Raw genomic sequence first — 12732 nt, forward strand, 5'->3', positions numbered from 1 at the left:
CTTGAAATTGGGAAACAGCAGAGATACAATTGCATTAGTACATCAAATCTAAAACTCACCAAATAATGGGAACAATATACAACAGTAAATATATAGGTGAAAAAGAGAGGTAGTAGTAACAACAGAAAAACTTAATTTAAATACAATTTGACATTAACAGTATAAAAGGCAGAGAGTAGAAAAATTTTTTTCCCCCAACGCATGCTCAGGAGAATTTCCTATTCAGTATGTTTCCAGTTCGATAAGGAACGGGGCTTGCTGGATCAAATTTTATCCCTTATTCAGTCATGGGACATAGGTGTTACTGGCTGGACCAGCATTTATTGCCTGTCCCCAGTTGTCTTTGAGAAGGTGGTGGTTAGCTGCCTTCTTGAACCACTGTAGTCCATGTGCTGTAGGGTTAACCTACAATGAGTTTCAATAGGGAGGGATTTGCAGGATTTTGACCAGTGATGCTGAAGTAATAGTAACATATTTGCATATGTGATGGTGAACGGTTTAGAGGGGAACTTGCGGGTGGTTGTGTTGTCATGAATCTGCTGACCTCATACTTCGGGTTGGCAGCGGTTGTGGGTTTGAACGATGCTGAACAAGGAGCTTTGGTAAATTTGTGCAGTGTTTGTGCATCTTGTAGGTAGTACACACTGCTGCTATTGAACATTGGTGGTGGAGGAAGTGGGTGTTCATGCATGTTGTACCAATATACATTATCCAGGATTGTGTCGTTGAAGCTACACTCATTTGGCAAGCAGCAATTACTCCATCACACTCCTCACTACAGCCTTGTTGACAGTGGACAGGCTTTGGGGAGTTGTGAGGTGAATTATTTGCTGCAGTACACCTAGTCTCTGATTTGCTCATTATATTTTTGTAGCTGGTCTTGTTCGGTTCCTGGTCAATGGTTACCTCATTGGGGTTTCAATCTGAAGGGGCATTGATTATATTGTCTCTTATTGGAGATAGTCATTAACTGGCATTTGTGTGGCATGAATGTTACTTCAAATGGGTGAATTGGACCACGTGAAAGATCATTTCGTGAATTGTGATCATTCGTCTATGGGAAAAGATGGGGAGCAATCAACAGTAATCTCGGAATTGGAGGAGAACAAGTTTCAGTTGGTCTTTGTAAATGGGAATTGAAGATTTGCAGACAAAACTATATCAGAACAAATGGATTGCCTTTAAACAGGTTGTTCTAGTACAATTAAATACATTCCCATAGGGCTGAAAGTCAGGAAAACAAAATTACAGCTCTAAAAATGACAAAGCAGATAGCAAAGTACAAAGAAAGGTGTTTATGACTGATACCAGATTGATAATACAATGAGAATGAGATGGAACAAAAAAATTTAGATGGGATTCAGAAAGTAAATCGGAAGGCCAAAGACCGAGCATGAGAAGAGACTGACAGCTAAAAAAAATTCAAAAGTTGAGGGACATACATAATATATGGACTAGGCTGGACTATTTTAAAACCAAAAAGGTTTTAAATATCCCAGCTCTTTTGCACAAAATGGTTTTATTTTTCTATTACCAAATCACCTGTGGTATTTTTAATCTACAGTTAGTTCGGGGTAGCACAGTGGCTCAGTGGTTAGCACTGCTGCCTCATAGCACCAGGGGACCCAGGTTCGATTCTGGCCTCGGGCGACTGTCTGTGTCGAGTTTGCACATTCTCCCCGTGTCTGCATGAGTTTCCTCCGGGTACTCCAGTTTCCTCCCACTGTCCAAAGATGTGCAGGTCAGGTGAATTGGCCATGCTAAATTGCCCATAGTGTTAGGTGCATTTGTCAGAGGGAAATGGGACTGGGTGGGTTACTCTTCAGAGGGTTGGTGTGGACTTGTTGGGCTGAAGGGCCTGTTTCCACACTGTAGGGAATCTAATTTAAATGCAATAGTTGCATTCTTATACGCTATCGTATTGTAGAAAATTGCACAATGGAACTGATGGGGTATATGGGAAAATTAAGGGTTAGGAACTCCAGTTTAGCAAACCTGTCAATTTCAGGTGAGTTACATGGCTTGGATAGTAAACAGAGTCAATATAGAATGAGGCCATTCTGCCAGTTTATGGCATCCCTTGGTAGCATAATCCAATTTGCAAGTTTAACTTTTCTCTGTTCATCCAATTTTCTTTTGAAATTGTCATTCTTGTTTCCACCACTCTAATAGGCAGCAGGTTCAAAGTTATTACTGACAATATTCGAAACTCAGGTCCATTTATGGGCAAACAGAATAGCTTCAGAGTTAATTGAGAGCATATGATGCTCCTGGTTGTGTATTTAAGAGCTGGAATTTGGGGCTCTTGCTGCACAGGAGTAGTGCCTCTACTCCTGGACCAGGTACCTGAGTTCAAGTCCCACCTGCACCAGAAAGTGTGGGTAATAACATCGCTCAATGGGTTGATTTGAAAAACAGGTGAAATTTAAGAGAGCTGGGATTTCTACCACAGTGACTTGGTGAAGGGAAAAGTAACCAAACAGTTGTGTGAGGTAACACTTCTGGATACAAAAAAATCCTGAGATTTCACTCTCTTCTCCTTTCTCACCAAACCTCTCCATCACTTTTGATGGTCTGCATTGCCATTACCATGCTTTGCATGTAAATTAATCAATTGGAAAACAGCGGTGATTTACTGTACTGTTGGGGGTTAATACAGGTAGTTTTCCAAAAATGCCCATTGTGTGAATGCAATTTCGTGGTAACGTGATTTGCAGTTTTTTTTTATATATAAAGCCATCTCCCATTTGCTGTTATGTGATTCCATCCCATGTATTACCAGCCAGCTGGGATTTATTCCACTGGCCCAGGTATTGCAACAGATTGTCGTCTGTGTGTGTATTTTTTTTGCTTCGATCTGCAACCAAGGTGGGGAAGCAAACATTTGAATATTTTGCTGGGATCATCATGCACAGAGTTGGGGATGTGGGGGCAAAGGGGCTGGAAAAGAGAGAGAAACCTGTGATCCATCAAAACCTCCAACTGTTCAGAGCCTCCCAGCCCTTTCCCACCCAAAGAGAGATTTTACTCATGCCAAAAAGAAAACCTTCCACAAGTTTCCAAGTTTAATGGCAGTCAGGTTCTGGATAAACTCCACTCTACAAGCAGCCAGGAATAAAACAATTATTGGGAAATTTTGCTTGTAAGAAGTTGGCATTTCTGTAACTCACCAGAAATGGGCAGGTTCACTAAACTGGAGTTCCTAACCTTTAATTTTCCGATATACCCCATCAGTTCCATTGTGCAATTTTCTGTAAGATGATAACGCATAAGAATGCAACTATTGCATTATAGGAGAACTAACTGTAGATCAAAAATACCAGGGGTGATTTGGTAATAGAAAAATAAAACCATCTTGTGCAAGAGTGCTTTTGTGCAAAAGAGCTGGGATATTAAGGGGCTCCTGTGATGCACTGGTTATGTCCATACTTCTGAACCAAGAGTTCGAATCCCACCTGCTTCAGGGGTGTGTAATAACATCCTGGAACAATCTGATTAGAAGATACCTTCTCCTATCCTCAAAGATAATTGAAAAAAGAACTCTCACCTGGATTTTTCCCAAAAGGATTTTGATTTATGGACATGGAGATTATCCAGAAGAGAAGGGTAGAGATCAGTGCTACTATATTTTAACAATAAAACATTTTCTGCAACTTAACCTTTCAGCTAAAATCTTACATTCATGGAACCATCCTGATAAATCTTCTGTGCAGACTTTCAGTGACCTTTGCACCCCTCCAAAGTAAACTCATTACATCCTATCTTGAGCTTTATAAAGATTCAGAACAGCTATGGTATACATTAGCTGTATTTATGTGGCCCAAAGTCTCTAAAGTTCACAACATTTGTCACGCTCAAAGAACTATTCACATTAATAATCAGGTCCCTTCCTCCCTGTACACCATCAAGAACACTACCTCATCCCATTCTTCTGCCAAAATGCATCACTTATGTATATTAAATTCAATCTGCCCCTTCTTCTAGCTTACCTATGACCTCTTGTAGTTGATTAGTCTAATCGTCACAGTTGGGCACACCTTCAAGTTTGATACAATCAGCTAATTTTGCAATTTCACAGTTTTCCAATATTCTTGTCATTTTTTAATATTTCAAGAAAAAAAAAAGTCCTTCTACTAACCCTTAGGAAATAGCACTGTCTTTTTGCCTCCAGTCTGAAAAAAACTCAGTACTTACTGTTTTCCCTTCTTTATTCAATTTATCTGACATTGTCTTATTCCACAAGGCACAATTTTTTCAATCAACTTTTTATGTGGCACTTTGTTAAATGTTTTCTTAAAATCAATAGAGGCAACATCTTTGCCATTCCCTTCACCAATCTTCTCTGAAACTTCATTTAAAAAATCAATCCATAATTCTCGTGTCTAAAACCAAACCTACCACTGACACTAAATTGACCAAGCAGTCATTAACTATGAATGCGGTGACAGTTTTGCATTAAGTGCATCACATTCCAATCTTCCAGCACCTCCCCAGTACCTAGGAAAGATTAGAAGGTTATGCCAAAACCTTCTACAAACTCCACCGCCAATGTGCTTTCTCAGTCAGGGATGCACATCTTCTAGGACCAGGTGATTTACCTTCTATAAGTATAGCCAATTTATCCAGTACATCCTGCCTATCAATTTTCACCCACTCATTAGATCTCTGTTCCTCCTGATATTTTGTCAGCATCCTGCGACTGAGTAAATATTTAGTATGAAACAGTCGCATATCCACTGACACAAAAAGCAGCAAAATTCAGTACACTACTAAACACACAAAAGTTGTATGGAATGAAAAATACTTCAGTAGACAAATAATTAGCTTTCTAACAATGATTTTCTTACTTTCAACCTTATTCCTCAAATCCCTCAAAACTTTGGTAAAAGTTGAAACAAATTGCTGAGTGTATTCACTTGCCCCTCAAAATTTATTGGACCAACACAAATTTTATGAAAATGTTCAAAATTCTTGGATCTCCTTTAGAATTGTAATATGTTCTCAGCAATGTGACTGGAGTTCTATAGTTGCCCTTCAAAAAGGTCTAAGCATGTCCCTTACCTGGTAACTATCCAAAGGTCTCTGGAGTTTAATGGACCTGGCTGTAATACATCCTACAGAAACAGACAAAATTGCTTCCACCATAAGGGGCAATGTCCCAGAGTGCTGAACAGGTTTAACTGTAACTTCAATCCTACGAGATTGACCCTGAACATAAACAGACCAAACATGTTAGACTCAAATTTAACTAAGGAATACATTGGAAAAAGTAGACAACATATTCATCACTAAATTTGCAAACATAATAATGATGCTTCACTGTACTATTCCACAGACATTTAAATGAAAAGCAATAAACTAAGCATGGAAAATTCAAAGTATAAACATTTATCATTCATTTGGCACTTTTAAATTGGGGAACAAACTAAACTTGTTTCACAAGTTTAAATACCACAGAAAACTGGATGACAATCATCCAAAATGTTAATACATGTTGAACACAATAATTAAATGATGTAAAAACAGAAGTTAAAGAGATCGCTATCATTAGCTTGAGCCCAGCACATTTGACAATCTTTCCTTTGTGGCGGTACAATGTTATCTTTCACAGTCTACACAAGTTGGATGTAACATAACCTTTCGCCCGATTGCCAATATTTTCAGGTACCTGTCGAATCTGGAAAACACCCCCAGTATTGACATCCTTGGCTTGAGTCAATTCCACTGATGTGTACTCTCCCATTTCATTCAATTCTTGCACAGAGATCCACATCTCAATCCTGCGTGTGACTTCACTCCATCTGTATTAGCAAAAAGTCAAGCACAGTGAGAAATGGACTCCAGGGGGTTCAAGAAAGCAGCTCACCACCACCACCTCAAGAACAACTACTTAGGAATGGACAATAAACGTCCAGTCAGCAAGGCCCATGTCCAATGACTGAATAAAAAGAAAATGTTCCAGATATTGCTATTGTTATGGACTGGGCCATATCACTCAAACCATTCTTAAGCAGGCAGCCCCAGACCATAAGTTTGCAATGTGTTTCGGGAAGTGTACAGTGAAAATTACTAAATGAAATTCAACGTACAGAATAAGAACCACTACAGAACTGGGTCTATCCAACTAGACTTAATTATGCTGTTCCTAATATGCACAACAGTCCCAATAAGCAAACTCCCTTCAAAACTAGTATAAATGGAACACATGCTTACAGGTTGACGTTGAAGGGCAGAGAGAGAGAGAGTGTGAGAGAGAGAGAGAGAGAGAGAGAGAGAGAGAGTGTGAGAGAGAGAGTGAGAGTGAGAGTGAGAGTGAGAGAGAGAGAGAGAGAGAGAGAGAGAGAGAGAGAGTGTGAGAGTGAGAGAGTGAGATTCCACACAGCTCCCTATTGAACTCACCAGTTCAAGGCTGAACTAAAACTGCTCAGCTCAGCTTGTTGCAGAGCTGACCACTCCCCTTTCCTTACATAGATCCTTATACAAAAAAAAACAATATTCCCTTTGTGTGACTTTGGGTATAGTTGATAAAGATAAAATATCAAAAATGAGATTAAAGTAAAGAGAGAGCTATTTTACATACATTACAGATTTGAAAGAACAGAAACACAATCTACACTAACTGGGTGAGGTTCAACAAGTCTGCTTCAGTAAATATTGTTAACCAACAGCAGTTGGTTAGCATCAGATGCTCCAGTCATTTAATGAGTTGTGGAAAAGTTGGGTGGGTGACAACACACATCCAAGAAAGAAATACTGGATAACAGGAAAAAAATCAAGGTGAAAAGCAAATTATCAGAGAGAAATTCAGGGATTTCTTTACTGGTCACAACTGAAAACCCACATCATCTCTAAGGATTTACTGGAGACAAAAATAACATCCCAGATGTAAAATAATAGATTCACCCAACAATACCTGGCATACTATGAGTAAAACACTTTGAATTGATATTGGGTTATCTGGGTATCAGCATCACTACATAAAATTAACATAACCAAATAACTAAACAGGGTGATGTAAGAGTTCAAGAATTTTAAACTATGTTGTTCTCATGTCAAAAGGATGCTCTCTGTACCTGTCACAGAGTGTGCGTGTTTTTGCTTGTAGTGCATCAACTGCCCAGGTAGTCCGACCATTCCCTGCACATCGATGGCCCCAGACTTCAATTGCAAGAGCACCATCAGAAATAAACTCCAGAAACTCCTCCGTAACATGCACTATAAAATCCTGAAATGATGCACCAACATTTGCACAAAAGAACACTTTTTTAGATAGTTCTTTGAGTGAATTAAGTTATAAAACTATTATTGTTTCTTTAGGTTATATTCAGCACAAAGTGAAGACATTTAGCTGGGAACTTGCTCACCTTACTGTGGTCAAATCTCACAGTGTACTCAACGGGCTTGTTTTTGATAGATGGCATATCTGGATTGACCATTGGAGGTGCAACTGTTTGGTCAGAGTGATCCCAAAAGATGTACTGACAGAATACAAAATTTGAGAGATTGAGGGGAAGTCCTGTTGCTTCTATTATCTTCACCTGTTGAGATAAAGTAGGAGCTTTAGAAGCTGCTCATGTAACAGGAACTATTATACCCTGAATAGGCACAATTCCAAGAGAATCACAGAAACCCTACAGCTTAGAAGCAAGCCACTTAGCCCACCGAGTTCACACCAACCTGCCAAAGAGCATCCCACTTAGACTCATTCTCCTACCCTATTCCTATAATCCTGCATTTTCCATGGTTAGTCAACCTACTCTGCACATCTGTGGACACTATGGACAATTTAGCATGGTCAATCCACCTAATTTGCACATCTTTGGACTGTGGGAGGAAACTGGCACACCCAGAGGAAACACATGCAGACACAAGCGGAATGTGCAAACTCCACAAAGTCGCCCAAGGGTAGGATCGAACCGGCATCCTTGGTGCTGTGAGGCAGGACTGCTAACCATGAGCCACCATGGCACGCTGTTTTAGTTTCAGTGCAGAATTTTTGTTAAACCTTTCAAGAAGCAAGTTTATCATGTGTTCGTTTATACAACAGGGATTATATTTTCCCCTCGTAAATATAACATTTTGCTAGCACTTCCTAGTATTTATATGCATACTTTAAAGTGACGTGCATGTTCATACTTTATTATGTAGCCTGAAGAAATAGCCACCATTTATAAACATAAATAACAAATCTCCAATGGCATTGTTTACAGAATCACAGAAGGGTTACCATATAGAAGACAGCAATTTGGCCGTCATATCTGCACAAGTGATCATATAAACATTATGACAAGGTGCCTGTCTTTTCCTTATACCCTTGCGCAATGCTCCTATTCAAATGATAATCTAATGCTCTCTTGAATGCCTCAATTACAGAATTATAAGCAGTATTTATTTCCAAATTGGGAATTTCTCATAAGCATTTGAGAATTCTGGATTTGTTTTTCAGAAAGAACAAAGCTCACATCAGACTTCTTTACTGGTAGGCCTCATAGTTAGCTGAGACATGTTCTTGCACTCCCAATGTGTTAAGGGAAATAAAAAGTATGCACACGGCTATGAGCTGGTAAGTTAATAATATTGATAGGTACACTTGCCATCTTCTGCACTAGTGCAACTGCCCGTATAAAATCTCTCAAATCGCATTCAATTCAGGTCATCCTAATTTTAATTAAATGTAACCATGTAGGAAGAGGAAGAAAAGGGGTCTAAACATCAAGCAACATATTATTCTCATTCACAAAACAGAAACTTAAATCCTTTAAAAAGTAATTTTATTTAAGAAAATTGTGAGTGGTGTCATTTCTATACTTATTTCTTAATTGCGTGTTAAGGTTGAAATGTATTTTTTAAAAATCTTTATTCTAGTTTTAATATTCAATGCCCTTAGAAAAAGAATTGTCAAGTGATAAATTATGCTCCTAACAAGACCACCAGATGTTTTTGATTTGTGACTTAACCTTTCTAAAGTTACTCAATGACCAATAGCTTTATTCTTACTTACCCTGCAGGTCAGTTTCTTTGCCATGTGCACAACCTCACCATTATTATCCATGACTTCATAGCTTCCACTCGAGTTCTCTGAAGAATCATCTCCACCTTCTGGACGCTCTGGAACCACACCACTCACCCGCATCACTTCCACATGGAGACGGCCAGCAACCTAGATTAAAGAAAGAAAACTTTAACAATGTCACAGATCTCCTTCAGATTTTATCAGACCATTTGGGTGGCACGGTGGCACAGTGGTTAGCACTGCTGCCTCACAGCGCCAGAGACCCGGGTTCAGTTCCCGCCTCAGGCGACTGACTGTGTGGAGTTTGCACGTTCTCCCAGTGTCTGCATGGGTTTCCTCAGGGTGCTCCGGTTTCCTCCCACAGTCCAAAGATGTGCGGGTCAGGTGAATTGGCCATGCTAAATTGCCCGTAGTGTTAGGTTAGGGGTAAATGTAGGGGTATGGGTGGGTTGCGCTTCAGTGGGTCGGTGTGGACTTGTTGGGCCGAAGGGCCTGTTTCCACACTAAGTAATCTAATCTAAATGTGCTGTTTGGTAATTTGATATATTGCAGCTGACATGATATATAAAAAAATACAGCAATGCAGGGTCACTTCAATCTTTTACCTAAAGTTCTAAAATACCAAACATTTAACAGTTTCAGGGCTGAAAATGTGTTGCTGGAAAAGCGCAGCAGGTCAGGCAGCATCCAAGCAGCAGGAGAATCGAGGTTTCGGGCATGAGCCCTTCTTCAGCTGATTTAACAGTTTCAGACATGTCAAGGGCCTCATATGCTTTCTTTCTGTCAACTCTCACCTCCCCCTGCTGGCTGATAATTGGAACAGCATACTGAAGTTTCACATCATGGTAAAGGCACTCCAAGAAGACATTGGCCACACCAATCAAGTTATGGTTCTCCTGTGCCTCGTAGAAAGGATCTCCGTGTTTACTAAGTATCTTATTGTACTGAAATAAGATAAAATGAAATGATTATATTTTACTTTAGAAAGCAAGAGTAACATAGAAATTTCAGGCAGTATCTTCTGGCATCATGTAATGATAACTGTGTTTCTTCTGTATTTTCCTCCTAAATCTACAACTCAACTGCCACCAATACTGGCTACTCACGAGTGAATGAGTTTATCCAGTGAGCAGGCGAACCCCACACCGAAAAGCAAGGTTTTGAGTTTGGTTAAGTTACCTGATTGAGCAGAATAAATTAGTGCTGGTCCACAATCCAATCTTGACTATGACTTGAACACACAACCTTCAGACTCAAATAGAGTGATGTATGGATGTCAGTTTGCCTTCTGAGAGTTCAGAAGTATGGACATCTGGTGAATTAGAATCAGTTCATGGACAAACCTACAATTTAATTGACTGCCACTTTACAACACATGAAAGCAACAATGTAAAGCGAGTGTCCACACTGTTAGCTGCTAGCTTGCTTTTATATTTCATGTCTACTCCTAAAGCTTACTAAGGCTAAAACCTTAGTAATGAGGAAAAATAAAGATTACAAATCACATTTTATTCCCAAACTCTTCTTGGTCAAGATGTTCTATGTACAGGCAGTTTGTTGTTGATGCCAGTAAGAAATTAAACTGAATTTATGGAATATTTCCTCAAAAATAGTTCTGTATCAAAAAATGTCTTGTACTCACATATTCAACCATGTCTTTCTCTTTCCAATCCTGATAGAGGTCTCTCATATCAATTAGTTTGTTTTCCAGCTTCTCAATGGGCCAGACTTGGGTCCCTTTTCCCTTGCGTCGCACTTGAATAGCAGGTTCACTCACAATTGCTCCCCTCTATTTTGAAAAACGTCAAATTCAAAACTGCTTACAATGTTTAAAATAGTAGGAATAATAAACTGCAGATTATCAGTATAAACGGTATATCTCATGACTGATCTAACAATTGGATAATGGGAATGGGGTGGGATGGGGCTAAACAAATACATTGAATACTACAAGTCCTAAACAAAGACAGAAGTCTTTGGAAAGAGCCAGTTGGTCCATCAGCATTTATATCGTGAATATGCATGTTAACCATTGGTGTTCGAACTCATCAAAGTTCAATAAGAAGCAGAATTGTCTTCAGCTCCTTCCAGCTTTGCATTAGCAAGTTAACTGGCCAAAAAGGCTGTAAGAAGGGAAACACTGACTGAGATAAGTGCACTGTAGATGTAAAGCACATCAGCAATATATGCAAATATTATTAAAGGATTTCCAAGAAGCCACATGTTGTCATATATGCAAATTACAGAGACCATAATGAAAATGTATAGATAAAATTCAAATAAAACCATTTGCAATTTGCTGACAGGAAAATATCTCTGGAACAGAGGGCAAACTGATGTGAGCAGCAAACAAGAAAAATAAATCAAGCTTGCATTTATAGAGCACTCTACCCATCCTCAGAATATCCTGAAGAGAAGAAAGGCACTATTGGCCAGGGAAAGCACAGGTCAGGCGGCATGTGGGGAGCAGGAGAATCGACATTTCATTATAATTCATTATGAATTCCTGAAGAGCTCCTGCCCAAAACATCGATTTTCCTGCTCCTGTGATGCTGCCTGACCTGCTGCGCTTTTCCAGCACCACTCTAATCTTGACTCTAATCTCCAGCGTCTGCAGTCCTCACTTTCGCCCACTATTGGCCAGACGACCAGTTTACAAATTCTTGTTCTCAACAACTAAATTATTCACTTTTCAGAATAGCATGGAAAGCCAGAAGTGCAAATTGCATCTTCAACATGCAGAAAGCTCAAACATAAATAAAATTAATCTATGTAGTGTTAGCAAGGTAACACCTGCGACTTTGCCTGCAAACCCCGGAGAAATGAGGGATTACAACCAATGTTGACCAGTCTGATCCAAAGCTCAGAAATTTGAACCTTGTGCTGAATAAGCTGAAACTATGAAGGTTGGGAAGTGGTTCTGGTGGTGGCAAGAAATTTTAAAAATTGTAAACACTTTGAGAAGATAAATAATGAATGGAAGTATTGATCAGTTAGAAAATCAATAATGAATTAGTGCAAACTTCAGGAATACCAGTGAAAGGACAAAGTAGAAAAGTAAGAAGATATTATTTTTATACAGTGTTATTGGAATATGAAGTGATTTACTTCCAGAGTAGCTGCTGAAACAGAGACCATAACGTCAACTAAGAAACAACTTAGAGTGCAGATCCTTGAAAATGGAGGTAGATAGGATAGTTCGGGTTTGTGCGAAGATTTGTAGCTTGCGTGCTCGTTGTTGTGGTTGTGTTCGCCGAGCTGGAAGTTTTTGTTGCAAACGCTTTGTCCCCTGGCTAGGTGACATCATCAGTGCTTTGGAGCCTCCTGCGAAGCGCTTCTTTGATGTTTCTTCCAGTATTTATAGTGGTCTGATAGGATGGTAAAAACGGCGTTTGGTATGCTTTCCTTTATTGGTCAGAGTACTGAGTACAGGAGTCAGGAGGTCACGTTGCAGCTGTACAGGACATTGTTTAGGCCGCTGTTGGAATATTGCGTGCAATTCTGGTCTCCTTCCTATCGGAAAGATGTTGTGAAACTTGAAAGGGTTCAGAAAAGATTTACAAGGATGTTGTTAGGGTTGGAGGATTTGAGGTATAGGGAGAGGCTGAACAGGCTGGGGCTGTTTTCCCTGGAGCGTCGGAGGCTGAGGGGTGACCTTATAGAAGTTTACAAAATTATGAGGGCTATGGATAGGGTAAAAGGCAAAGTATTTTCCCTGG

The 12732-nt window shown here is 39.5% G+C and overlaps 1 protein-coding gene across 4 annotated transcripts in view; it reads right to left on the reverse strand.

Moving 5' to 3' along the window:
- The window catches only part of kif13a (kinesin family member 13A), a 332721-nt gene that overhangs the window by 83348 nt on the left and 236641 nt on the right, over nt 1-12732 (reverse strand). For all 4 annotated transcript variants that reach the window (XM_060849815.1, XM_060849814.1, XM_060849816.1 and 1 more), the window contains exons 19-25: nt 10656-10802; nt 9808-9957; nt 9002-9160; nt 7365-7538; nt 7074-7225; nt 5669-5801; nt 5062-5208 (exon numbers count right to left, since the gene is read on the reverse strand). In XM_060849815.1, the coding sequence (XP_060705798.1) occupies nt 5062-5208; nt 5669-5801; nt 7074-7225; nt 7365-7538; nt 9002-9160; nt 9808-9957; nt 10656-10802 (1062 nt within the window). The remainder of the gene's footprint in view (nt 1-5061; nt 5209-5668; nt 5802-7073; nt 7226-7364; nt 7539-9001; nt 9161-9807; nt 9958-10655; nt 10803-12732) is intronic.

The sequence above is a fragment of the Hemiscyllium ocellatum genome, chromosome 34 (assembly GCF_020745735.1).
Source record: "Hemiscyllium ocellatum isolate sHemOce1 chromosome 34, sHemOce1.pat.X.cur, whole genome shotgun sequence".
In the NCBI taxonomy this organism is placed as follows: domain Eukaryota; kingdom Metazoa; phylum Chordata; class Chondrichthyes; order Orectolobiformes; family Hemiscylliidae; genus Hemiscyllium; species Hemiscyllium ocellatum.